Genomic DNA, 27,615 nt, shown 5'->3' with positions numbered 1-27,615 from the left:
GGTTTGAAGTTAGTGAGACCTAAAAAGTGTTTGAATAGAATCAAAACTATAATTTTCAAAATATTTTTACAGTAGACTAAATAAATATGTAGAGAAATTTGTCCGGTTTTGCGGAATAATACTTTTGCTTCCAAACATCCTTTTAAGTCTGGACGGTACAGGTCTTTTTCACTGTTACCGTCGACGTTCTGGATGCCACAAAGAAGGTTTGAAAAGCAAGAACAAAGCACCTGCAAATGAATTGCTGTGAGTTTAGAACAAAGGAAGCCTCCTTCCTGTCTCTCTAACTCACCGCCACGGGAGGTTCGGGATACCGAATCTTTTCGGTGTTTCCGTTCTCTCTCGAGATTTCCTCCTTTTGATCTGATTCTCCCACTTCTCTTTCCTTCCCTTTCAATTTCGCTTGCAATTGTGCCCCATCGAGACGGTGAATTACTGAATTTCTCTGTGAAATGTCGACGGTACTGAATTGTCCGCCGTGCTGCACCGGCGGGGGGTCGGTTAGTGGTTCATTAAAGAAGGTGAATTCTGTCCCGAATTTATGGAGGAATACGAAGGTTTGGCGGCTGCCGGAGGTACATTTCTTGTTCATGCTTATGTTTTTCATTCTTTTTCTTTTTTCTTTTTGGTTGATTTGTTTTTATTGCGTTGGTGACTGTCGGTTTTACTTGTGGCGTTGACTGTGTTCATTTGGTTGGATATCCTGCTTCTATTTATGACTTTCTGTATCCATTTTGTTTTAATGGTTTCCATTTAACCTTCATTCCAGTGGTAGCTGAAGCTGTTGTTGTTTATTCCCCGGCGTGGGGCTGTTGTTATGTGTATCCATGATTACTCCTCTCCTCTGTTATAAATTGTGGAAAAGCTTGATTTGCTATATAGGACCTTTCATATGAATCGTATCATTATATCATACGATTCTATTACTTGGCGAATTGTTGAGCAAGGAAAATAGTTATGACAATTTAGGTTCGACAAACACTTTGTGCAGTGACGTAACTAAAATTGAAGAAAGAAATCAAAACAGCAGTAAGAGTTCAGGTTTCTGCGCTCACATTTTAATTGTATTTAGTATTAATATTATTAATTATCGTGGAATGGAATATATATTTTTTAAAAGGGGAAAAGAATAATGTGACTGAAAAATGCTATTTTCACATGTCATCAGTCAGTCCTGAGTTTAATTGTACAACCGAAGCACATGAAATAATCAGACCAACAAAGAAGCATATGAAATATTCCTTAATTTTGTATATGAGACTGTTACTTATAAAATTCTGATAGAGAAAAAAGTTGCAGCGAGGTCATGGTACTTTTATATTAAGAAACGACATATTATTAATTTATGAATTATGAATTTCTTATTGGTGTGAAGTGGTCTCATTTTTAGCGTCACGGTGGTATTTTCCATGTTAACGAATGTGTTTAAATTGTGCTATTGCTTGTGTTGTTTTTGCTTCTCTGTAAAGTGATGGATGTGGGTAAACTTGGAGTTATAAAAAAAAGTAACAGGTGAGATTGTATAAATAGTTCGTAGATGTGGCCTTTTGGATTTGAGTTGTTTTGTGTGGAGATGTTGGGCGTATATTTTGGTCTATGTTATTTGCTAGTCATGCTTGCATCACTATTGGAGCTATGCTTTTATTGTTCAAGGCCTTGTGAAATGAAGAGTCTATACTGTGGGTGTTCAGTCAAATTAAGTTATACATTTACTTGAGCAACCTATGATCCAGACACTTCCATGATACTAGATATTATGATTCATCTCAAAATAAGATGTATGCCTCAATGCTAAGGAGCTATTTTCCTTCTATGATTTGAGAAACACTTTGGCAATACTATTATGATAAGCGGTTTATTATATCATCTGTTGCTTTGTGCCCAAGCAGCATATCGCATGAGCATTGTTTATATATTTGGGTCTATAGAAACTGTTTACATGAGCAATCTGACAGTAACATTAAATTGAGGAGTATTTTTAAAAAATTTTATCACTTGGTGCATAGGCATTTCCTCTTCAGTGTGTTATTATTTTGTTTCAGTTGATTTCGTTTACCATTACAACAATCTGTGAGCAGAAGAATTTACTTTCTATTTTTGTCTGACTTTAAGATGAGCTCATTGGTGGTCTCATCAATGTGGTAATTTCCAAAGGAGATTGCAACACTCTAACCCAAAAGGGGGGAAAAAAGGAGATTGCAACACTTGAGATATGTGGTGCTGAAGTTCTTTAATAACCTCCCTGATTTTTTCCCTTGTTTTTGCTGTAGAATGATAATTTCAATGCCTGTCAGTTGGCTTCTAGCTCTTTTAGCAGCATTGTCAAATGCCAGAAAATATCAATGGCATTAGTGGATGAAAAACCTGTGCACAGGAGCAATGTAGTCAGCACTTCTTCTGGTATCTTGGTAATTTGACTGCTCTATGCATGCATTGTTATGCGTAGTTCATATCTGCTTAGATACAAGCACACCCTTTTTTTTTTTTAATTTTTTTTATTTCTTTTAATTTTCTAGTTCTAAAATAGGCCAACAGTTTTTTTTTTTTTTTTTTTTTAAATACCGAGTAGCCAGATGCTAGAACTAGGACATCTTACATACTGTTGAGGACATGTATATGTTTTGTATTATTGTTTCTGTCAACTGAAATATTTGTTGTTTCCTTGTAGGCGTATGACCTGATTCAAGGAGAACTCGTAAGTATTATCTGTATCTTGGTTCAGAATTGCATCTAGGAGTAGTTGTTGCCTTCTAGAGAGTAAATGTGTTGTATTCATTCAATACATTTTGACATTCTCCTGAGTTCTGAGTGTTGCACGAAGCTGTATCATGTTTGATTGGTCTTAGGCTGCAATGCAAGAAGCTAGGGTGTGCATGAGAAGATGCTTCTCACTTTCTCTCCCTGACTCTCAAAATCTTTTACAAATAGTTTTCAGTTTCATATTTACTTTTAGACACTTCGTGCTTTTGATGTATGGCTTAATATGTTCTTGAAATATTGGAAAATTATTCCGTATAAACCTTCTTTCATCTATCTTTCAGATAATTACAATTTGCTTCCTGTATCTTGAGTGAAAACACAATATAAAACTATTTTTTGGTTCTTGTTTCCATGTTTAAGAATCTTTTACTGAAAATATTTTCTACCTAGGAAGTGTGGATGCTAACACAAAAAGGACACAATACACAACAACTCTTGAAGTGTTGCCTTGTAATTTGAAGTATTGCGATGTATTGTGCCATGGCTAATAAGAGTATATGTGCCAGACATGAATTTGGCTATTTTAATGGAGTGTTAGTGCTTCATATTTTTCGATTAAATCCTATTCCAACACCACATTTTACTAAATTTTTTCAGTTCAAATAAAAATAGAAATTTTATAAATAGCCAAAGCAACTGGGTTCTTCTCTTCAGTGGCTGCTTTTTTTCATTATTGTCATTTTCAGTTGGCCTCAGTAGTTAGGTGAGGCCATTGCTATCTTGGGTTTGTTTGCTTTTAGTATGATGTGTCTGCAATTGGTCACAAGTCTTTGTCTAGCTTTGATGTGGTTCATCAGACTGCAGGGTAAAGCTACTTTTGTGCCATGGTGATTTTTATAATGGAAAGCATGCCATAAAAGATGAAATTTTTCTGCTGAATATGGGGACCATATTATTCATGCTTCCTGAGAGAGCATCTAGTAAATGTTTCCACCTGCTGGCCTATGGTTTTTATGCCATACAAACCACCCATCCCACTTTTTCCAGGCCCAGAAGAAAGCCCAACTCTAAATTCAATTCTTGTACGTGGTACTAGCACAACCAACTTTCCTTGTATACTGCTTAGTGCAAGATGCTTTGGTCAGGAAGTTGCTACAGCTTTGTTAGGCTGGGTGATTTGAGTTTCAGCAGCACTAACTTGATTTTCAGGACAATTTAAATAGGAAGCTGCGTAGTAGTGAAAGGAGGGGATTCAGAGCTAAAATTTTGAGTAGTGTAACCCCAGTACTGTTGCATATGTTCTCTTTTACTATTTCTGGTTGGATCAAGAAGTTTGGGGTGTTCAAGAAACTAGTTCCAGGGCTCTGATGGGTACTGTTTGTGTATGTTGTGATCCTGTCCCAAAAATGAAGCGTAGCCTGTGCCTTTGCAATAATGAATGTTGCATACTAAAAATCTCAGAAAAACTTTACAGGATCTATGCTAAAAAGAATTGGCTTTATACCAGGATGCCTACTAGAGAAACGATTGTTAGAAGTTGGATATCAATGAGCATCATTAATCTGTTCTTTTTGGCTTTTTGTCTTGAATTTGGATGGAACCTTGGTAAAAGAAAAAGACCTGTGTTTTCTGATTATGTTTTGCTAAGGGGATGTTGTGGCAAATCATTTGACTAAGATACAGAAACTTTTCGGTGTGTAGGTGACATGGAGTTCTGCCATGGACAGACCTTTACTTGATCCACCAACAGCTGTTTTCTTGCATGGGATCCTAGGTAGCAGGAAAAACTGGGGTACGTTTTGCTTGTAATTGATGAGCCTTTTATGATTGTGAAGACCTGGAATCAATGAAATATACTATAGGCTTTGAACATAGTGCATTTTTTAAGTGAATTTATTAACATTTCATAGGATCTCTATCATTTCCTATTTTTGCCAATTAGTGCATTTCCTATTTCACCAATTCTAATCGGTTTCTGATCAATAAATTATGAAATTTGACTCTGAAACTGAAATCTTTCACTTAATGGGTTTCTACTTCCCAACAAATTGTGATGTTGGAACTATTTACACCGAAAAATTATGAAATTCTCCAAGAAGAAAAGAAAAGATGGAAGAAAGGAAGAAGAAAGGCCAAATGCCTGGTACTGGTCAGGACTCAAGAAAGGGATTTGTCAAATCAGCTCACTATGTCAGAGTTCATGAATTTAGGTTAAATTCTTTAACCAAAGGATCTGGGAACTTTTAGATGTATGTTGTGGAAACGTTTTTGTGGCGCCCAATGTGTATGAAGATCTTGAAATTTACTGCCTCTTTTAAGGACCATTGATATGCTTTTATTTGATTCTTTTATTGATTGATTCTTTATTGTTGTATCATATTTATTCCCTTTCCTCTTTATCTTGCTAAATTTGTGTATATGGTGGTGTAAAATCCCTTTAGTGAATACATCAAATTTTTTCTCTTCAATCCATCTCTCTACTCTCATGGTATTAGAGCAGGAGGGGGAGAATCAAATACCTTGTTCTTAGTGTGCCTGTAGTGCAATGCCCATGGAGTTGACCGACCAACCCATACATCTAGGCGTCAAACCCAGGATTGGAGGGGAATGCTGTTTTGATCGTCCTAGAAAAACTCACCGATGATAACTAATGAGAGTGGGCACAATTTGTGTGACTAGTTGTCGAAGGCAGAGGAAAGATGGGCTACCTTATAGGAGGTGCGCCTTGCCCCCCATCCTCGAAATCGCAAGCAGCACGTACATAGAAAGCCGAAAACTCACTGGTAGCATCGTGGTTGATTAATGACATGACCCCGCTGTTAAAAGAAGCTTCATGTTCCCGCCAAATGCAAAGGAAATCTGGGAAGCCGTCCACAAAGCATACTCTGATGGGGAAAACACTACACAATTCTTTGAGATCAAAACCAAACTCTGGCAAATGAAACAAGGTATGGGGAGCCGAAATGACTATTATCTAAATATGAGAGCTCTATGGCAGGAATTAGACTCACCAAGTAAAGAAGTTTGGAAATGTTTTGAAGATGCAGCCCAGTATAGAAAAAGGGTGGAAAAAGAATGACTTTTTGAATTCTTAGTTGGAGTCAATGTAGACTTAGACGCAGTCGGAGGATGCATTCTAAGCAGAATACCTCTACCTACTGTTCAGGAGGCCTTTAGAGAAGGGAAAAGGGAGGACTCATTGAAAGGTTATGTTATAATCTTTCCCGGAGAACTCCAACACTAATTTTGAATCTTTTGCCCTTGTTTCTTGTGATGCTGACCTAAGAGGTCAGAAAACTAAACCAGTCTGTGAGCATTGTAAGAAAATAGGCCATGCAAAAGACGTCGCTAGGATATCTATGGGAAACTAGAAGAGGGCAGAGGCCGTGGCTACATTACTGAAAAAAGAGGGGAGAAGGCATCATCATCCTCAAATATTTCTAATGAACTCTCAAAGTTGGTAGAGATACTCTCTAATCTCCAACCCTCTAAACTGGTAGCACGTAGCCAACCCTCTGCCACAGTCGTCCATAAAGGTAACTTTATGCACCCTTTGAATGTTCAAAGTCTGTGGTTAGGTAGATGTTGGATAATTGACTTTGGTGCTTCTGACTATATAATTGATAATCGTGCCTTATTTAATACCTATATTCCTTGTGATGGGTCTCTAAAAGTAAAAATTGCTCATGCTTCTATGTCCCCTATGGTTGGTATGGGAAGTACTAAAATTTCAGATTACATCACCCTTTGTGCGGTTTTACATGTCCCAAATCTTAAATGCAACCTATTGTCTATACACAAACTCACCAAAATAGAAAAATGTCATGCTGATCTTTGTGATACCTACTTCTTGTTTCAGGGCCTATCAACAAAGAGGATGATTGGCTATGCTAAAGAGCTTGATGGCCTTTACTATTTCGATAAAGCCACTGTAAAACCTGTTAGGTGCAATAAAGTCTTTCTTCGTATAGATAATGATCTTTTTTTATGGCATAAACGTCTTGGGAACCTAAATTTTCAATATCTAGTTCAAATGTTCCCTTCGAGTTTTTCAAATAAAGATGTTTCTAGAGTTCATTGCGAAATTTGTGAAGTTGCAAAGCATCAACGCGCTGCTTTTCATCAAAATGCTTATCAATCTTTTTCTCCGTTTTCAACTATTCACAGTGATTTATAGAGACCAAGTCGTGTTCCTAATAGAACTCACCACAAATGGTTTATAACTTTTATTGACGATCACTCTAGGGCGTGTTGGACTTATTTGTTGAAAGACAAAACAGAGGTTTCTTCCAATTTTATAAATTTTTATCAAATGATTAAAAGCCCGTTTCAACTTCTATCAAAATCCTTCATACATATAATGGTACTGGATACATTAACAAGACCCTTGCCGGTTTTCTTCAACAAAATGGAATGATTCACAAAAATTCTTACCCTTATGCCCCTCAACAAAATGGTATTGTAGAAAGAAAAAATTGACACATTCTGGAAGTTGCACGCACTCTTCTCCTCAAACATGATGTCTCAAAATTCTTCTGGGGAGACACTATCCTTATAGCTACTTTCCTTATCAATCGAATGCTGAGTAGACCCTTGTCGTTGCAAACACCTCTTGAAATCTTGCAAAAGACCCATCATGTCCCTTACCTTCCTCTTAGGGTCTTTGGTTGTACTATGTTTGTTAACCTTTACAACCAAGGCAAACTAGACCCATGGGCAGTCAAGTGCATTTTCCTAGGCTATCTGCCAACTCATAAGGGCTACAAATGCTATAACCCTAGCAACAAACAATTATTTGTCACCTGTGATGTTACTTTCCATGAAATCAAATCTTTCTATCCGACCATAATTTAGGGGGAGAGTGTGAAAGAACTGCAGTCTATAGAAGAGGACATAGGTCCTATCCAACCTTACTTGGAATATAAACCTCCTCTTTCCCTTGAAACCCTTGAAACTGAGGCACAACCCAAAGAAAGTGAGAGATAGACTCAAACTGAGGGGGAGCAACAAATTCAAAACAAAATAAAGAATAATAAAACCATCAACAAATTTTACAGCAGACGGACCAAAATCAATAGGCCTCAAATTCCTGAGCATCGCCAAGAATCTAAGTCGTTGGCAGTTTCTGAGCGTGAAGAATTTGATGAATCTGGTGCAAATGATGCAGATAAGATAGGAATAGATCTAGATCTTCCAATTGCTTTGAGAAAAAAAGCCAAGAAGCTGTACTTAACACCCAATTGCAAACTATATTTCCTACACTGCTCTATCACCTATTATAGAGCATTTATCAGCAACTTGGATGGTACCAAGATACCAACAAATATTGGAGACACACTAATGTCTCCAAAATGGAAAAAAGCTATCTTGGAAGAAATGGATGCACTAAAGAAAAACGGTACATGGGAGGAAGTTGGCTTGCCTAAAGGAAAGAAAGCTCTGGGGTGCAAATGGGTATTTACAGTAAAATACAAGGCTGACAGAATCGTTGAGAAATTCAAGGCAAGACTTGTGGCAAAAGGTTTCTCAAAATCTATGGTACAGATTGCACCGAGACATTCACACTAGTTGCAAAATTAAACACCGTTAGAATCTTGATGTCACTTGCAACAAACTTAGACTGGCCTATCTACCAGTTAGACGTCAAAAATGCATTTCTAAATGGTGATCTTAAGGAAGAAGCTTATATGACAGCTTCGCCAGGTCTCCCAAACAAACAACCTAACATAGTGTGCAAGTTGAAGAAGTTCTTATATGGCCTGAAGCAATCACCACGTGCATGGTTTGAATGATTCATTTAGGTCCTAAGAAAAGAGGGGTACGTACCAGGGCAAAGTGATCATACCCTCTTTTTCAAACACAGACAGGAAAAGAAAACTATTAAGTGTGTGTACGTGGATGATATAGTCCTCACTGGAGATGACTCAGAAGAAATTGAGAGGATAAAAGTGGTCATGGCACAAGAATTCCAGGTGAAAGACTTGGGAGAGATGAAATACTTCCTAGAAATGGAGGTAACTTGATCAAAAAAAGGGAACCTATCTTAATGCAAGTATATACTGGACCTACTCAAAGAAACTGGCATGTTGGGATGTAAACCCAGCTCTGCCTTTATTGAAGTCACAACCAAGAGAAAGAAGAAAAAGAAGGATGAATCCAAGAGCAAGTAAGAAGCCGATGACGGTGATGAAGGAGGTGAAGAAGAAGAAAATGAAGGGAGCAATGCTGATATAGGCTAGTACCAAAGATTAGTGGGAAAGTTTATTTGTCTCTCTCACACAAGACCAGACATTGCATTTGTGGTCAATGTAGCCAGCCAACACTCACATGTTCCAAAGGAAAAGCACCTCAAAGCAGTCTACAAAATCCTAAAATAGGTAAAGGGCACAGTAGGTAGAGGAATATTGTACAAAAAAATGCTAAGAGCAAAGTGTTGAGATATTCACTGATGCTGACTATATAGGTGCTCATGACAATAAAAGATCCACAGCAGGCTATTGTACCTATGTCTAGGGAAACCTAGTTACCTGGAGAAACAAGAAACAGAAAGTAGTATCACGGAGCAGTGCAGAGTCAGAATACCAAGCCATAGCACAAGGGATATGTGAGATAATTTGGATAAAAGGGGTCCTAGAGGAACTTACGATGAAATGGAGTTCCTTATGAAACTATTCACAGATAGTATGGCTGCCATAAACTTGTCCCACAATCCAGTACAACATGACAAAACCAAACATATTGAAGTGGATAGACATTTCATTAAAGAAAAGATTGACAACAGGTTGGTAACCCTCATACATGTACCTATATGGAGACGAATAGCATATATCTTTACAAAAGGCTTACACAGAGAGAAATTTGAAGATTTTGTGGGCAAGTTGAATTTGATTAGTATCTATGATTCAAGTTAAGGGGGAGTGTGAAAATTCGGAAATTAACTCCCTATTTTAAGGAATCATTGATCTGATTTTATTTGATTCTTTTATTGATTGATTCTTCACCGTTATATCATATTTATTCCCTTTCCTTTTATCTTGCTGAATTAGTGTATATAATGGTATAAAATCCCTTCAGAGAATACATCGAATTTTTTTCTCTCTAATCAATCTCCCTACTCTTAATATGAAACATTAAGTATCATTAAATAGGATTTTGACAGTAAGCAGAGTTTAGAAACAGAAGAGTCCAATGAGAGATGTAAATTTTTGAAATGAATGAGCTTGCTAGTTTGCAAATGCACTTCTAAAAAGTATGATATTGCAGGAACTTTTGCTCAAAGATTGTCTCGAGAATTTCCAATGTGGCAGGTATTCTTCCACATGTTTTTATGCTATGAATTATTTGGGCTTTAGTTTATTAATTATTCCAGACAATACTAGACATTGATTTATGGACTTTGTATGACACATTTTGAATTATTTATTTTCATATTTGTTGCTGTGGAATAAGATGTTAGAATACTTATTACCTTTTTGTTATGTAGAATAAGATAGAATAATAAAGGGAATAAAATGGGAAAAAATGATTTTGCAAGTGAGAAATTTCCCTTGTGCATAATTTGATTTTTTTGCAAGGGAAATAGAATCTATTTCCAACATCGTAGTTAGACGGGGCATTTGATTTACAACTATCTCTATCTTCTATGCTTGTTTTGTTTTTATTGACAGTTTCTTTTAGTGGACCTGCGATGTCATGGCAATTCAGCATCAATAAAAAAAAGGGGTCCTCATACTGTTGCCTCTGCTGCTCTTGATGTTTTGAAATTGGTATGCTTTCTTCACGATTTGTCATAATTAGTTTTCATGCTAATGCCTTTAAAATTTTGTACGTTAGCTGATTGTTGCACCTAAATATCTTGTGCACTTTATTGGATTTAAATTGTGTGCTCAAACTACATGAATCTCTCATTCATCCATTTCTTCCCGATCACCCTGTGTTGTTACCTTCAAAAGCTACACGATATGGGGTTTTACCTACTCTACATCTAATTTTGAGGGACCTGGCGGGGGGAACCCAAGAGTTGTTGCAGTTTGCCCTTTGGGACTTGGCCCCTACTGTTGTACGCCTTTTGGTTATTTTTTTTCGTTCCATTTTGTTTTGCTTAACAGAACAATTAGTTACTGGTATTATTCAATGGCTGACTCTACCTACCTAGTGGGATAAAATTTTATAATTCAACGGTCTGTTGACAATGAACTGGCTAGTGATTTCAGTAGTGGGGAATTTAATTGTTTAAGAGTGTTTTATTCAAAACATTCCATCTGATTTAATAGTTTGTAATAACACAAACTTTATTGCAATGCACAAAAAATTTCTTGCAGTCAATATGTTCTGTTTTAGGATAGTTGAGTAGATCTAAGTTATGGGTATAAATTTTATTTTCACTTCATGTGTTAGCATCCTTCCTTTTCTTTTCTCTAGGTTCGAGAGCTAAGGATAACGCCTCGTGTGTTGGTTGGTCATAGTTTCGGAGGAAAAGGTTTTTGTTTTTACTTTGTTTCTTTTAAATTTAGTTTGATTCTAGTGGTGTCGTTTAGAACATATATATTATTCTGAATAGTTGTCCTTGTGAGTTATATTACATGATTGCTCTATTTCCCCAGTTGTCTTGAGCATGGTGGATCAAGCTGCAAAGCCTCTTGCTCGTCCAGTTAGAGTAAGTTTAAACTGTCTTTTTTCCCCTTTGCATTATGATTGTTTATTTATTGTTCAGAGTATGTTTTCTCCCTCTAAGTGGTCTCTACATAATTTGACAAGGATATGGAGAGGTAACATGAGGGACCTTAGGAAGGAAAGATCTCCCTTTGATCATCCTAGCACCTCATGGTATATTTATAATGTACAAAAGACGGCTTCAGATCTTAAGGGGAGTGAGAGGGCAAAGTTCCTATTATGACAAGATGATTTTAGAACAAATTCCTTGATGGGATTCAATTCTTAGTAGTGTGTAAGACAATAAAAACATTAAGTAAAGATTTTTTGTGCAGCTCCAAGCCCCTGAAATCAAGGTTATTGTTTGAGATAAATCCTATGTTGTGATAAATTTCTAGCTATTTCTTTTGGCTGTATATCTAATGAGATATTGTGTATGTGTCAGAGAATAATATTTTCTTGACTGGTGGGTTATATTTTCAAATCGCTTAGTTTGCAAGACCTAGAAGTTGTGTGGGTTTTCATTGGCTTTGAATAGGGAAGGGTGAATGGAAGTTAAAGATTGCTTTTATAGTTATGTCTTCTCTCGTGTTTGTTTGTTTGTATTCATGTATCAGTGACACTAAGTTGTGTCTTATTTCTTATATGCTATTTCAAGGTCTGGGTTTTGGATGCAACTCCTGGAAAAGTTCGAGGAGGGGGAGATGGAGAGGACCACCCCGCAGAACTCATATCATTCTTGAATATTTTGCCTAATGAGGTAGCAGATCTTTGATTTCTTCTTTTGCTTTTCTCAATTAATGTGTCCTGAAAGAAATTAAACAAAGCTCTTGATGATAACTTCTTTCACAATGTTACATATGGTGAATAATTTGATGCCAGGAAAGGTTATTCTATTCGATTTACTAAGTACAATTCTTATGGGAATAATCCTAGGGTATTAGAAGATTCTAGGATCAGTCGCTGATTACATAATCAAAGGAGAATCAGGAAAAAAAATAAACTCAAAATTCAAATAACAGAATCAAATTTGTCGTGATCCTAGGAGATTGTGATAAATCTTGAAAGTAGAGTAAGAGTAGAATAGAAAAGAACAAGGAGAGAAGAAGACTTAGGACCAAAATCTGTAATCCTAAGGGAAAGACGAGGAGTTATCTAAATAATTCATAATATTGCCAGCCATAACTTCATACATAACAAGTTTATATAGGTCTGTCAAATAGTTGAAAATAACTGACATGAACAACTGACAAGCTGAAAATAAATGACATAAATAACTGACACAAACAGATAGAAGACTTCCTTAAGCTTCCTTTCAGTCGTTCCTCTTAGCATGGACCAAGAGAGGATGTTGGTCTCTATCATTACCCCCCCTGGGAAAGAAGCCTTGTCCTCAAGGCGAAAGGAGGGGAACTGGTTGGCAATGAAGTCATATGACTCCTTGCTAGCTTCCTCAGGGGCACGGTCCTTCCGTTGCACCAGAAGCTCATCAGTTTTTGTTTCCGGACAGTTAGAGTTGCAGGCATCAGAAAGGCGGGAATCAAGGATTTTTTTAGGTTCAAGTTGAAACTCCCAATCAGCATTAATAGGCAGAGGCGGTAAAACAATGTTGGAAGAACAACCATGGGCAGGTTTCAATAAGGAAACGTGGAAGGCTGGATGTACTCGAGCATTATCAAGAAGTCGTAACTCGTAAGCTACTGCACCAATTTTTCTAACAATGGGATATGAGCCACAAAAGCGGGAAGATAACTTTTCAAATTTGTGCTTGGCAAGAGAGCGTTGTTTGTAAGGCTGAATTTTAAGGAAAACCAAATCACCAGGTTGGAAGTTAAGTTCTCGCCTTTTAGAATCAGCATAAGCTTTCATTCGAGTCTGAGCAAAAGACAAGTTGTCTTTAATAGTTGTCAGAATAGCATCTCTTTCTTCAAGGAAATCACCCAAGTCCGCAATCCTTTTATCGCCCTTGGTAAGAGAGTTGGACGGTCCCTACCATTAACCATTTTTGAATGGAGTACATCCGAAAGAAGTGTGATACCCAGTGTTGTAGGACAATTCAGCCCATGGAAGAAACTGACTCCAAACTCTGGGATGATCCTGGGAAAAACATCTCAGAAAGGTTTCAAGACACCTATTTACAACTTCAGTTTGACCAACTGTTTGAGGAGGGTAAGTAGTATTCATCTTCAATTGTGTGCCGCTAAGTCGAAATAGTTCTTGCCAAAAAGCACTCAAGAAGATAGTGTCACGGTCAGAAATGATTGACTAGGGAAAACCATGTAAGCTAACCACTTCCTGACAGAATTTTGCAGTAACAGCTTTAGCAGTGTAATGTCGAGGTAAACCGATGAAGTGAGCATATTTACTGAGGCTATCCACCACCACTAAAATAGCTTCCCAGTTATTAGATTTTGGTAGGCTAGGCATGAAGTCAATAGAAATATCTTCCCATATGTTTTCAAGAATACCCAAAGGTTGTAACAAACCTGCAGGAGATTGAGGCACATATTTGCTTTGTTGGCATGTCAAGCAATTTTGAACAAAAGATCTAACTTCCTCCTTCATATTGCGCCAAAAGAAATGTTGCTGCAATCTTTTCAAAGTCTTGAGCGCACCACCATGACCACAAGTGAATGAAGAATGTGCTTCAGAAATCAACTTAGAAGATAAATCTAAAGGAGCTGGAATAACCAAATGATTTTTGAAGTACAACTTATCAGCTACCGAAGTAAGGTTTGGAACTGATTTGGAATCAAATTGAAGAGATGAAATTATGGATGCTGTATAATGGTCATTCTACAATAAAACTGGAAGATTGTCCAAATCAGAGGCATGAGGAATAGCTAAAACAGAGTTTAGCTGATATTGGACGCCTAGACAAAGCATCGGCTCTAAGAATTTGAAGAACCAGATTTATGCACTATGTGAAACTCAAAGGGAAGAAGTTTCATTAATAAACGTTGTTGTTCTGTTGTAGTAACATGTTGCTCCAGGAGATATTTAAGGCTGAAATGATCAATATGAACCTGAAATGATGCCCCAGTGGATAATGTCGCCATTTTTCGAATGCAGAAACTAAAGCAAGCAACTCCCTGTTATAAGCAGATTTATGCCTGTTTGAAAAAGATAGCCCTTTACTGAAAAAAGCTATAGGATGACCTTCTTGCTGCAAAATGGCACTAATCCCAGTGGATGATGCATCACATTCAACAATAAACATTTTTGAAAAATCAGGCAGTTGTAACACTAGAGCATTAATTAAAGCTTGCTTCAAGTCATTGAAAGCGATCATTGAAGCTGCACTCCATTGGAAAGCATCTTTCTTTGTCATATTAGTAAGTAGCTTAGCTATCTGACCATATTGACGAATAAAACATCTATAGTACCCTGTAAGACCCAGGAATCCTCTAAGTTTAGTGAGATTAGAAGGTTGAGGCCAGTTTATAACTGAAGTTATCTTGTCAGGATCCACCGCAACACCTGCTTGGGAAATTATGTGACCCAAAAAGGAAATTTCTGTTTGTGCAAAGAGGCATTTTTTTGGATTAGCAAAGAACTCATGTTGGGACAAAATTTGGAACATAATATGTAGATGAGTTAAATGCTCTTGATGGTTGCTGCTATAGACTAAAATGTCATCAAAGAAAACAACAAGAAATTTCCTTAGATGTGGTCTAAACAGATCATTCATAGCAGCTTGAAAAGTAGAAGGGGCATTTGTAAAACCAAAAGGCATGGCAGTAAACTCGTAGTGACCTGAATGGGTTCTAAAAGTAGTTTTGGGAATATCTTTTGGCACTACTTTAATTTGGTGGTAACCAGAACAAAGATCAATTTTAGAAAAGAAAGAAGCCCCATGAAATTCATCAATGAGTTCATCTATATTTGGTATTGGGTACTTATCTAGGATTGTGATTTTGTTGAGTTCCTGGTAGTCACACAAAAATGCCAAGTTGGATCTTTTTTGGGAACTAGCAACACAGGACTAGCAAAAGAGCTCACACTAGGTTGTATAAAGCCTTTTTGCAACAATTCAGCAACCTGCTTCTCAATCTCATCTTTTTGTGAATGGGGATATCTGTATGGCCTAATATTGGGAGGAACAGACCCATGATACAAGGGTATACCATGACTATGTTCACGTAATGGAGGTAGATGCTTGGGTTCATCAAAAATCGAAGAAAAGGAATGTAACAGTCTTTGTAAGTTTTGAGTAATGAAAGAATTAGTTCCCTCACAAGAAAAGCTCTGCAAAGAAGCTTTCGTTTTATCCTTAGGGACTCCTTGAAGGTTGTAACGCTTCCCATCCAACCAAAATATCACATACATCTTCTGCCAATTAGCTTCTACTGTATTAAGAGAAGCTAACCACTTAATACCCAGCACCATGTCTACACCACCAAGAGTGAAAGGGAAAAAGTCATCCTTAACGGTAAGGGTGTGTATCTGTACCTGGAGCCCCCGACAAATAGAATGAGATGCAACTTGCCTATCATCTCCTATTTGAACTCCAAAAGCAGGGGTTGGCTGTGTAGGAAGATGCAGCTTTGTTACAAGGGACTTTGAAACAAAGTTATGTGTTGACCCACTATCAGTGAGAATCAACACTTGACGATTGCCCAAAATCCCTTTTACTTTCATCGTAGTTGTAGACGAACTGCCCAGAATGGCTTGAAGTGAAATTTCTGCAAACCTGCTCTCTATAGTAGCCATAGGTTTGATGTTCTCAGTACAAACTTCTTCCGGCTCTTCATTGATCTCCATAAGTTTAAGAGAAGAAGAATTGTAACGGTGCCCTAGAGAGAACTTCTCACCACATTTATAACACAAACCTTCATCCCTTTTAATTTGTTTTTCGGTGTTTGAAATTTGCGATAAGTTAGAAGGAAGTAAAGGTAATTGCTCTTGAATGGGTGGAGTTATTAGAAGTTGCATGAGAATTGCCGGTAACTGAACTCGAAAACTGCCCATATGAATTATAATTTTTAGTTTCACGAGAACAATAATTATCAACAGCAACACGTGTTATGTTAGAACGCTAACCATAATGACGCGTATTCTGGTTCAACAGTTTTGCCTCAAACTCCAATGCTAAACTAGCGGCCTTGTAAACTATTCGTGGTTTCTGGATTTTAACATCCGATTGAAGTTCCTCTTTTAACCCATTGATAAAAACTGCTAACAAGCAATGCTCAGGCCACCCACAAACTCACGAAGATCTCCTCACAAATTCTTGTTGATATTCTGAGACAGACCCTGTTTGCCGTATACTACATAAATAGACATCTGGGTTTTGAAATTTAGTCGGACCAAAATGCTCCTGCATTATTTGAATTAATTCCTCCCAATCATGAATGGTTCTTCCTAAAGCAACCCAAGTGAAAACATCTAAAGCATCACCTTCAAAATTCATGGCCGCTACATCAACTTTTAAATCATCAGGAGTTTGGTAATAACAAAAATATTTTTCTGTCTTAGAGTGTGGTCTTCGGTTGGGATTTTTATTCCACCAGGGCGCATCTTGTTCATCATTTTCCATGTCCTCACAAACTTGTTTGCCACCAGAGTTTTGGCTTCCCTTCGGCTCTGGAAAATCTCGTTGCTGCTTCAACGTTACCATGTCTTCATCCAATGAATTAAGTTTAGCCATTATGGCTGCCAACTGTTGTGTTAATAACTCAGAAGCTGTAGAATTTGAAGTATTAGAAGAGGGATTGGGTAATAGTGGGGTTGGGTGATTATTTTAGGAAGAGTTTCGGGTATTCACCATTTTGACCTAACAGGACCAGGAAGAGGCTTTGATGCCAAAATGATAAATCCTGAAAGTAGAGAGAGTAGAATAGAAGAGAACAAGGAGAGAAGAAGACTTAGGACCAGAATCTATAATCCTAAGGGAAAGACGAGGAGTTATCTGAATAATTCATAATATTGCCGGCCATAACTTCATACATAACAAGTTTATATAGGTCTGTCAAATAATTGAAAATAATTGACATAAACAACTGACAAGCTGAAAATAAATGACATAAATAACTGACACAAACGGACACAAGACTTCTTTAAGCTTCCTTTCGGTCCTTCCTCCTAGCATAGACTAAGAGAGGACGTTGGTCTCTATTAGATTGACAGGAAATTTAATCTAATTAACTGCTGCATAATAATGAAGGCCCAAGGCCCAAGTATCGTCAATTCTCTCCCTCAAGCTCATTGTCTATCTTTTTTAGCATGCTTCTGAGTTCTTCAACTTATGGTCTGGCTAGGGCTTTAGTGAATAAGTCTCCCACTTGGCAATGTGATGGCATATGTTTTATTTTGACGATTCTCAAATCCTCATTTTCTTTGATGAAGTGTTTCCTGATGTCTAAATGCTTCGTCTGTTTATGATGAACTGGGTTTCTTGCCATGGCATGGCAGACATGCTATCACACCTTAATCTTATAGGTGCATTAGGTGCAAACTTCAATTCTCTTAATACTTAGTGTACATAAGCCTTCACAAACCATGGTCTGTTTCTTACTCCTCCATGCCACTAGGTTTCCCCACACCATAATGCAGTAGGCTGAAGTTGATCTTCTATCACGAAGAAACCCACCATGATTAGCATCAGTATATGCTCTTATTTCGTGAGATTTGCCCTTTGTAGAGTCCTCAACGTGGATTCACTTTTAAATAATGCAGGATCTTATATACTGCATTCATGTGTTCCTCTAGGCTCATTAGTGAATTTGCTAATAACACCAACTGCATAGTTTGTATTTGGGCGAGCATGAGATAGATATATAGAAGTTTTCCTACTAGCTTCTTGTATCTTTTAGCATCAATAGGAATATGATCTTTCTTTGTCTTTTTTTTTTTTTTGGTCATCCCTTGTAGTATCTTTTCCATCTTCCTTATCTTCCTCTTGATTGTCAAGCTTGCAAGTAGGTTCCATTAGAATTTCTGCAGGCTTGACTCTTAACATTCCTGTTTCCTTCAATACATCCAGGGCATACTTCCTTCAAGAGACAAAGATTCCATCACGGATTCTTGCTACTTGTATGCCCTAGAAGTATTTGAGACGCCTTAGATCCTTTACCTCAAACTCTCTCTCTGGGGACTTCTTGATTCTGATTATTTCATCTGCATCATCACCAGTCATAATGAAGTCATCAACATAGATAATTAGGATATCTATTTTACCTCTTGAATGTTTCACAAGAAGTGTGTGATCTGCCTGGCGTGGAATAAATCCTACACTTTTGACAGCTTTAGTAAATCTCTCAAACCATGCTTTGGGAGATTGTTTCAACCTATAGAGTGATTTATAGTTTGGTTTTTATTTAGGGCCCTTAACTCGTCTTCTATGGCCTTTCTCCAATTTGGATCCTCTATTGCCTCTTGGAAAGTACAAGATCTGCTACGCATGGAAGATGACAACCGGTCATATGAAAAAGAATTACCAATAGGATGTCAAGTACAGGATCTTACCCCTTTCCTCAAAGCAATAGGCCATTCGAGATCATCAGGACTGGGAGCTGAAGTTGACTCTTGGTGTTGGTCAACACTAGAGGGCACTTCAATATGCTGATTTGTCTCAGCTTCAATCTCCATGCCTTTTGTGGGTTCTAGATTGATTTCTTCTCTTTGGATTCTGGATCATTAGGGTCCATCATACCAGATTCCTCATTTCCAGCATTCCTGGGCTCTTCAGTTCGGTCCAGGTTTAGATTGAGGCCATGATTAGCTAGAATGGATGGGCTCGGCCTAAGGTGGATTCACGGTGGTTTGGGGTTTAGGTGTGGATCTAGTAAGGTTTGGTGCTGTTTGAGGTTCATTTTCTGGAAGGAAAAACTCTCATTCCTCTCCACTCTCCTCCTGAATGGGTGTTTTGGTGCAGTAGGGTTAAAGTTCATTGTGATAGAGAATTTTTTTCAAGCTGGGTGAGTAGCATTTGTACCTTTTTTGGGTGTAGGAATAGCCAAGAAATATGTACTTAATGGTGTGAGGGTCAAGTTTGTTACCATGGTTATTGCTAAACATATGCCATGCATTCGAACACTTTGTCAAAAATATGAGTGAGTTTGGGTAGGTTTTAGATAATGGATTGGAGTATTGAAGTTGAGGGTTTTGGATGGTAGACGATTTGTGAGTGTGGCAGTCAAAAGTGTTTCCCCCCATTAAAATTTTGGCACGTTATTGGTTATCATGGTGGATTAAGGTACTTCTAGGAGGTGACAATTTTTTCTTTCTGCTGTCCCATTTTGTTGCGGTATGTTTACAAAGCTTATTTGGTGTATAATCTCATGTTGTTTAAGGTATGCTTGAAGATTTGAGTTCACATATTTCCTCCTATTATCACTCTGTAGAATTTTTGTTGATGTGTCAAATTGATTCATAATCATTTTGTGGAAGTTCCTGATGATTTAGGTGAAGTCTGATTTTTCTTTTGTGAGAAATGTAAAACCCTTTACCCCAAAAACATTATAAACTTGTCGTAAAATTCACTACTATGGTAAAAAAGGAAACCTGTTACAACAAACTACCATAGTAGAAAAAAATTACATAACTTTAGAAATTAACTTTTAAACTCGGTTCAAACTCGAACTTTGTTGCATGCAACTAAGAATCATTCATTAACATCTATTGGGCCTCCGAGCCTCCGGCCCGGGTAACAACATACATCAAAATCAGCCCATCCAATTAGTTTTCAACCATGTATAACAAAGTCTCACAAAGCAATAGAAATGGCCTCCGGCCAATTAAAATAAGGAGAAAACATTTTCCCAATTTACAACAAGGCCGGGTAATCAAAATATTTAAAAAGGACCCTAACTGTGGCAATATATAACTAGCCATACATAAACAAATGCTAGAGGCTTAAAGCTAACCAAGCTCAAGCTTCTGCGTCTCTTCCCAAAGGCGCACGCCTAGAAACTTCACCTGAAAACATTGGAAACCACGGGGTAAGACGGAGTCTCAGTAACCAACCTTTCCAATTCTAGGTAGTGACTATCATGCATTAATGGAGGTCTTACCACGTGGTAGTGACTATAAAAAACTCTCACCAAATCTCAATTCATGCATCATGCTCAAACCATAATCAAATAGTAATTGAACATTTTATAATTAACTTCTTTCAGTGGCATATCTTTCACGATTCCAAGATTCATTTATCATCAATCGAAACCCCACAAGACGGTTTTCCTTTTGATATATAACATATACTTTGAACATAATTATTACTCGGAGCACAAAACATAAATCTACTCACAATACCACAGAAGCATGTACTAAGGATTAGAAAGTGGTTACTTCTCGCCTAAGCAAGGAATAACAACCAACGATACGGTCTGTGCACCAACAAGGCTCACAACCGGTCTACACAAGCACACAAACACACAACCATATGTATTAGCTTTCAAACTAATAATGTGGCCAAAACAACACTTGGGGACACAAAATTCCTAGCTCCAACCAAAGCTCTACCCAATTCAAAGGGTATAACCATCAAAACAACACTCCAAAATCATAAAAGTCCATTAAAACATCAAATCCCCTTTTTAAGCATCAATTAGAGTTCAAACCTCAAGGACCCACTATAGGAATTCTACACCTAAACATCCCATTTGAATAATTGGAGTCTTAACAACATTCTAAACCGATTAAACATCCAATTTAACCCTCCTTAATATAACCCAAGTCACAAAACTCAAAATCAATCTCCACATTGTCATCTTCAATCACATACCTTCCAATCTCATAAACCCTAGCTTCAAAAACTCAAGGTTCTCCAAATCCAAGAAAACTACACCGATTAAATACTTAGGCTAACCCAAAGCAAGCAATTAAACTCAAAACAATCGGTCAAAAACCTCAATTCCATAACAACCTAGAAAACTCTAGGGTTTCACCATAAATCCTTATAAATTCCAAGAAAGAAGATAGCTTAGAGGTTAAAATCACTTACTTGAGGTAATGGATCCTTAGAAATGTCCCCTTCAAGCCAGAAATTCGAAACCCTAGTAGAGCCTCTCTCTCTACCTCAGATTTTTCTAATTTTTGCACACTGAACCCCTCCCGCGACTATAGAGATTTGGACTCCTTCGCCGCGGCGAACTAATCTCGAGAGGGATTACTCGCCTGAAAACCCAACTTCGCTGCGGCGAAAGCTTCCCGAGAGGAAACTCTCGCTCGCCCAGAAAATCTTCGCCGCGGCATGCCCTAACCTTCGCCGCGGTGAAACCTTCCCGAAAGGATACTCTCCCCTGGAACTCCCGGTGTGCCGTGGCGAAGTAAAACTTCGCCGCGGCTAACATACCCTGAGGGAGGTACCTTCACCTATTCCTGCAACATACCTCAATTCCAACCCAAACACCAAGATCAACATTTAAATCACTAATCTATCCTCAAAATCAACCAAAAGAGGTAATTAAAACCCGATAAAATTCAGGATGTTACAAGAAACACCCAAGTAACTTTGTGTGTGATCATCTATTAGTGTCAGAAACCATTTCTGCATTTGTTAAGGTTGAAACACGGGTAGGTCCCTACATGTTATTATGCATGAGAGAAAAAGGGTAAGAAAATTGATGAGGATGGGCTTTGTAATTGCCTTTTGTATGTTTGGACAGTTAACACACTTCATACGGAATGGGAAAAAACATTTTTATTAGTAGAATTTGGAAACATTCTAGACATATAATTAGGACTTGGGTGGCCTAACCTATAATTCTATAAAGCAACTTCTTTATTGGAGAGTTGCGTGATGGAGCTCTTTTCCATAGCAAAAGTTGTTACTTGAGTCTCTTTGCTTCGATTACAAACTACTGAGTAAGTAGGTGTTAATTACAAGTTAACCAAGGGGAATGACAAAAATGAATTAACTATTGTAGATAAGTGTTACTAACTATTTGTTTATGATTTTCTATTTTATTATGGAATGGACAATGGGTGAAGTGAATCTCCTTGTCAGCTAAACTTGCTTGTTTCACTTGTGTTAAGTTTAGTTGCATCTGACTAAGCCAACATTCTTAGCATCTAACTAACATTTTTAGCTACCTAACCGGTTAATTGGATAAGGTACATGGGACTTAGTGGGATGAAAGTATGGTTGAATAGGGAAATAACAAATATTTAATAACTCATTTGAGAGTGCACTCTTTGGTAATGCTTCTTGTGCTTGTAGTTCAATCTGTAGTAGAATAAGAAGCTTTACTTAGCACCCAACAAACTTAATGCTGGTACAAAGTTTTTGTCTCCCCCATGGGTATATTGATATTATTTTTTTCCCTTTGTTTTCCATTATCTATAGACTTAGTTTAACAACGGACTTGATTGATAGGCTATGTGCAAGGGTTGTCATTGGTCAGGTAATGCTCTAGCATGTCATGTGTCTGTGTTGAACAATAGTTTGCTAAACATTAATACCGCATAATTAAGATACTTTGTGGTTGGGCCGACTAACATATATAGTTTGTAGCCATTGATATTTAATGTATTATTTTCTGATTATAGCAGAGAGAGAGATTATCGGATAGATTGACAGGGTATTGTATGCTTTAGCATATTGCTGGTTCTGCTCCTTATTCATTGAGATCTTTGATTCCCTTAAGCTGCAAATATCTTGTTGTATACTTGTAATACCTATTGGTGAATAATTGACTCAGTGGACGTTAAGAGTTTGAGTTGGCAGTTGCTGATACGAAGATAAAGAGATAGTTAGGAGGGATATTAGGGACAGAAAGTGTGGAAAAGATTTGGGGAAAATATCTGAGAGTTGCTAACCTACTGAATGCTAGTAGGTTTATTCCCTGTTTTTGTGTACTTCAATTTCTGTGTTGCTGTTTATTTCTTTTCTTCAATTTGGTGCCTTCTATGTCTTGTGTCACTTCCTTCATGTGTGATGCTATTTGGCCGAATGAGTTGCTGTTAACTTGGTGATGCTATGTGGCTGCATTTGTGTTCTGGTGAGTCTTGAGGTTGTTTTGTATTCTCTATATTCCAGCATGAGATGTGGCATATTTTATTGTGTGTAAAGTAGAACCTACTGTAAAAGGTATTGCTCAATGTTCAATTTTATCTTATTGTCTGTTGAATCCACTGCAAAATGGTAGAAGCCTATCAGAGAGGATCGCAATAAAGGAGTCTCTTGATTGGTTGTTGGAGAGATTTTTGTTTGACTTATGTTTGATGTTCTTCCTCCAACCTTATATCTAAAGTAATTGTACTGCTTGGTTGCCTTCTTGATTTCTATGCTTCAACTTCCTCTCTTCCCCACTTTCTTGAGGGCCTGAGCAAGCAATGCTAGCATGCGACTTCTCACCCATGTCTCTTATACAAGATAAGCAAGCTGCTTGGGGCTCTCTGGATTTGCTAGATTTGACACAGACGTAGCACAAGAGATGTGGGAACATTTCTTTTGTGTTTTCCTTGGCTTTTAGAGGATATACTTATCCTCATCTGTTGTCTTGCTAATAACGTTTATCTTTCTATCAGAAAATGTGTTTCTCAACATTTTGTGCATGTCAATCATGCTAATTCTCATTCCCCCTTTTTCTTTAGGGTTCTCAAAGTACTATGGTTGTCCCTTAGTAGAAGCCTTGAACTCTTGCTAAAAAATTTATTAAGTTTATGTCTTTGTGAGAAAAGTTATAATTGTTCTATGATCTTTTTCTTAAGGTCTCATCGAAGAGGGAAGTTGTCAAAGCTCTAATTCAACGAGGATTTTCTAATGATGTCGCGCAGGTAACGTTCCCACATCGTTCATCAATATTGATTGCTGTTGGGTTCTCATTCTGAAGTTATTTGGTATAATATGTAAATATAGTAGGGGTATACATTTTAACGTTTGGCAAGGAAGAAACATTCCTTTAAAAAGAAAAAAAAATGCACGAACAAAATTGAAAATTCAAAAGAACTAATACAGATTGAATTATTAATCTTTCCAATTCATTTTCATATTAATTGTAAAATGTATGCTGCTACTGTAAAACTAAATGAATTATTAATCATAAGATCCCAAGACCAATATATGTTTTTTTCTAATTGAAATAACTACACTCAAGTCTGTTGAGCAGGCTTTTTGATGACTGATTGAAAATATGTTTTTGTCTGTGTCAAGTTATGAATAATGAAATTGACTTTATACATTTAAAACATGATAAAGAGAAAAATAATATTAATAGTGTCCTGATAGAGTGATGATAATTTTATTTTTGGCATGCAGTGGGTAGTCACTAACCTACAACCAACCAGTCCTTTTGGCTCACGAATGTCAAGCTTCTCGTGGATGTTTGACCTAAAGGCGATTGCTGAAATGTATCAGTCATATGAAGAAACAAATTTGTGGTACTTGTTATGAGCTATTATAGTAGCTGTAGTTGTGTGAATTTTATTGCCCTGACTTATCTGCACAATATGGGGTCGATCCTGTCATGAATTATCATGATTTAAATTGCCTGTGCAAGTTGAATAAGAAATGTTGGCTGCATAACTGGAGAAAGTATTCCTTATTTAATGCACTCATGAATCTTTAAGTTAATGATATAAGCACTAAAATTTAAATAAAAATAATCCATTCTGGAAAAGTTTGTCTATGGAGTCAATGATTTAGCTTTTTCCTTTTTTGTTTTTTCATTCTCGTAGGAAAATTGTTGAAAATGTTCCTCGTGGTGTGCATATGAACTTTCTGAAAGCAGAGAGAAGTCTACACAGATGGGCTCTTGAAGATCTTGAACGAATCCATGCTGCTGAGGAGCTGGCTGCCGAGGAAGGTGGTGGAGTTGAAATGCATGTTCTTGAAGATGCTGGCCACTGGGTAAGTTAGTCACGTAGAGTATGCTTGTGCCCTTTGCATGTCTTTTATGTTTGGTATGATGGGAAGTTAGTTACAAAAATGAAAAATGAATGAGGTTGGGATGATAAAATAACCTTATGTCCTTGCTTAAGTAATAAAAAGAGAGACATTTTTGATTAATAATAAAAGCATGATGCTACAAATCTTTTTTTGATTACATTCCCTTTTGTTGTCTTGTCTATCTATTCGTCCCAACATGAATGCTTAAGATCAACTCTGAAATGTGTTCTCTAGTTGATCTTTAAGCTTGCTGGCGTGTTTGTTGGTCCTTACCTTTTGAACATATCGCATTTATGTTGATTTTGGAGATAGATCTTCAGGCTTTGAGACACACAATGTATATGTGTTAAAGTGCATTCTTGCTCCAGAAGTATTCTTGAATGAGCTATGGGCACTCTAAAGATAATTACATAACAATGTAGCACATAATCTTTCAATGTTGTTGCAATGTTGTCCTTTTTTTAATAACCAATTTTGCGTCAATGGAAGTCTCTTGGTTTGTATTATTGATTGTTAAAAAGGGGGACATTGTACCGAGTTTGAAAGATTATGTGCTATGTTGCCCTGCAATTTTCTACAAGGTGTTCATAGCTCATCCAAGGGTATTTTTAGGGCAAAAATGCATTTCAACCTTGTGTGTGCGCGTGTTTGTGATGTTGAGTATGTTGGAACTAGGCTACCATTAGTCTGTCAAAGACTTGTTAAGTGCAACATTTAGATTATTGAGTGGTAGCATGCGTCGTACCAATAATGTAAATTGGAGGATAGAAATTTCTTTGAATTGCTCAACTTACAGAGAGTTGTGAGTTGATTGAGTCATATTTAGATCTTATAATTGTCCAGCATTCTATTGGGCCTATTAATTACGCTTCAAGTGGCTGTATTTTAAATGGAAACGAGGGAGTATTGTAGTACATGTGGTAGCTTGTCATTGTGTAATGAAACTAACTTTTCCTCTTCAACAGGTACATGCAGATAACCCAGATGGACTCTTCAGGATCCTATATTCGTCTTTTCAGGGAGTCAAGACCTAAACTTGCAAATATGTACACTTTCTCACGTAGCGCTTTTCTTTTTGTTTTGGGTATTGAGGGCTGGTTCGTAATGAACCGGTCATGTTATTTCTTGTTAATTTCTCATTCTATTGTTTTTGCATGTAATTTTTTTCTTCCACATTGCACATGCACTTCATTATATTTTCCTCATGGAAACATCACCCGTCACAGATAGTTAAAAAGTTGGGTTAAAGAGCATTGTCTCTCCTCAACTATTTCACAACGAGAACTCAATATCTGAAACTGTTTTGAGTAGTGTTTTTTGTTGGTGTTAAAGTTGTTGCAATGCTGAGTATTGGCCGGTGGATATTAACATTGATCATCAATTCTAAAATGACTTTGGGTTAAAGAATTTTCGATTAACTTAAAAGTTCTGTCTCAATTATTGGCACACGAAGCACTCTAAAGTCGAAGGTGGTACAATTGTGCTTATCATGAATTAAAAATTGAATGTTGCCTCTCTCATCATGTAGCATGATTCCCTTTTAATTTGCACTAAAAGATTAAAAGAAAAGAGATATGAAAAATCACAGAAAAAGATTGCTGAAATTAAAAAATTGCATATAGTGATCTGTTCACAAAAGTTGTCAAAACCTATACTATTGTTGTTAAAACTCATATTAATATCAACATGTCTTTATTTACAATTTTTTTTTTAATTTCGGTGGTTTTGTTTGGTGATTTTTGCTAAGAGATATGGTAATTTTGTATTAATTGAAAAAATATAAGTAGTTAACTGTCAGTTTCCTTCAAAATCAAATTAGAAAACCTAGTTGAATTGTATGGTGGCTCAACTCATTCTTTTTTTGTTTTTTGTTTTGGGTCAAATTGTGCCTCAACCAATTCAAACGCAACATGGCATCAAAAAGCTGGGTAGAAATTTCTATTAGATGCACACATGTATTCAGTAACACTTTTAGGTTCTTTCTTTCAAAATTCATATTTACATTTCTATGCCTTAGTGAACAATTTTTAAAATTTTATGGTTTAGATTAGATAAAATGTTTTTCTATTTGTAATGAATTTCTTAAATCGTGGGGCAAATCTAGTATCATGACATAAGCATTTTAGGTTGAAACTCATAACAAGAAATGTCAAAATACATTAAAATATATTTGAGTAAAATATATTAACCTCCCCTTTAATTTACCTAAATTATAGAGACTTTTTTTAATTTTGGAAACCTATAGGACCTCTCCTAAAATCAAAATATATGTTGCATGTCATATCCTATTAATTATAACATGCAAAATGAGGAATTTAGGATTGATTGAGGGCCAGACAGTATAGTAGAAACATAGATAGAATAACTTTTGAAGTGAAACTGTCGTTTTAAAAAGTTTTGGTCCAGAAGAGAGTAGAAGAGGAAATTAT

General features: G+C 36.9%; 1 protein-coding gene across 2 annotated transcripts; it reads left to right on the top strand.

Moving 5' to 3' along the window:
• Positions 1-172: 172 nt before the first annotated feature.
• On the top strand, positions 173-26,554 carry LOC114754208 (protein ABHD11). 2 transcript variants are annotated; one of them, XM_028942978.1, is made up of 13 exons: positions 173-575; positions 2,271-2,408; positions 2,669-2,695; positions 4,402-4,492; positions 9,964-10,007; positions 10,368-10,466; positions 11,122-11,179; positions 11,304-11,356; positions 12,011-12,112; positions 24,010-24,075; positions 24,557-24,678; positions 24,976-25,147; positions 26,152-26,554. In XM_028942978.1, the coding sequence occupies exons 1-13, from the start codon at positions 453-455 to the stop codon at positions 26,218-26,220; spliced, it is 1,164 nt and encodes a 387-aa protein (XP_028798811.1). In that variant the 5' UTR covers positions 173-452; the 3' UTR covers positions 26,221-26,554. The 2 variants fall into 2 exon arrangements, with proteins under 2 accessions (XP_028798811.1, XP_028798812.1); XM_028942979.1 differs by having other exon boundaries at positions 218-557.
• The last annotated feature ends 1,061 nt before the right edge of the window (positions 26,555-27,615 follow it).

Source organism: Neltuma alba, unplaced genomic scaffold (genome assembly GCF_004799145.2).
Source record: "Neltuma alba isolate B1F8T4 unplaced genomic scaffold, ASM479914v2 tig00010110_pilon, whole genome shotgun sequence".
NCBI lineage: Eukaryota > Viridiplantae > Streptophyta > Magnoliopsida > Fabales > Fabaceae > Neltuma > Neltuma alba.
The sequence above is the reverse complement of the archived record's forward strand: the minus strand, read 5'-3'. Positions and strand labels throughout refer to the sequence as shown.

Excerpts from the sequence above, each read along its gene's own strand:
- LOC114754208 (XM_028942978.1), top strand. The coding sequence starts at position 453 with ATGTCGACGGTACTGAATTGTCCGCCGTGCTGCACCGGCGGGGGGTCG. Across the intron at positions 2,696-4,401 it reads ACCTGATTCAAGGAGAACTC|GTGACATGGAGTTCTGCCAT; the intron begins GTAAGTATTATC and ends TTCGGTGTGTAG. Across the intron at positions 11,180-11,303 it reads TCATAGTTTCGGAGGAAAAG|TTGTCTTGAGCATGGTGGAT; the intron begins GTTTTTGTTTTT and ends CTATTTCCCCAG.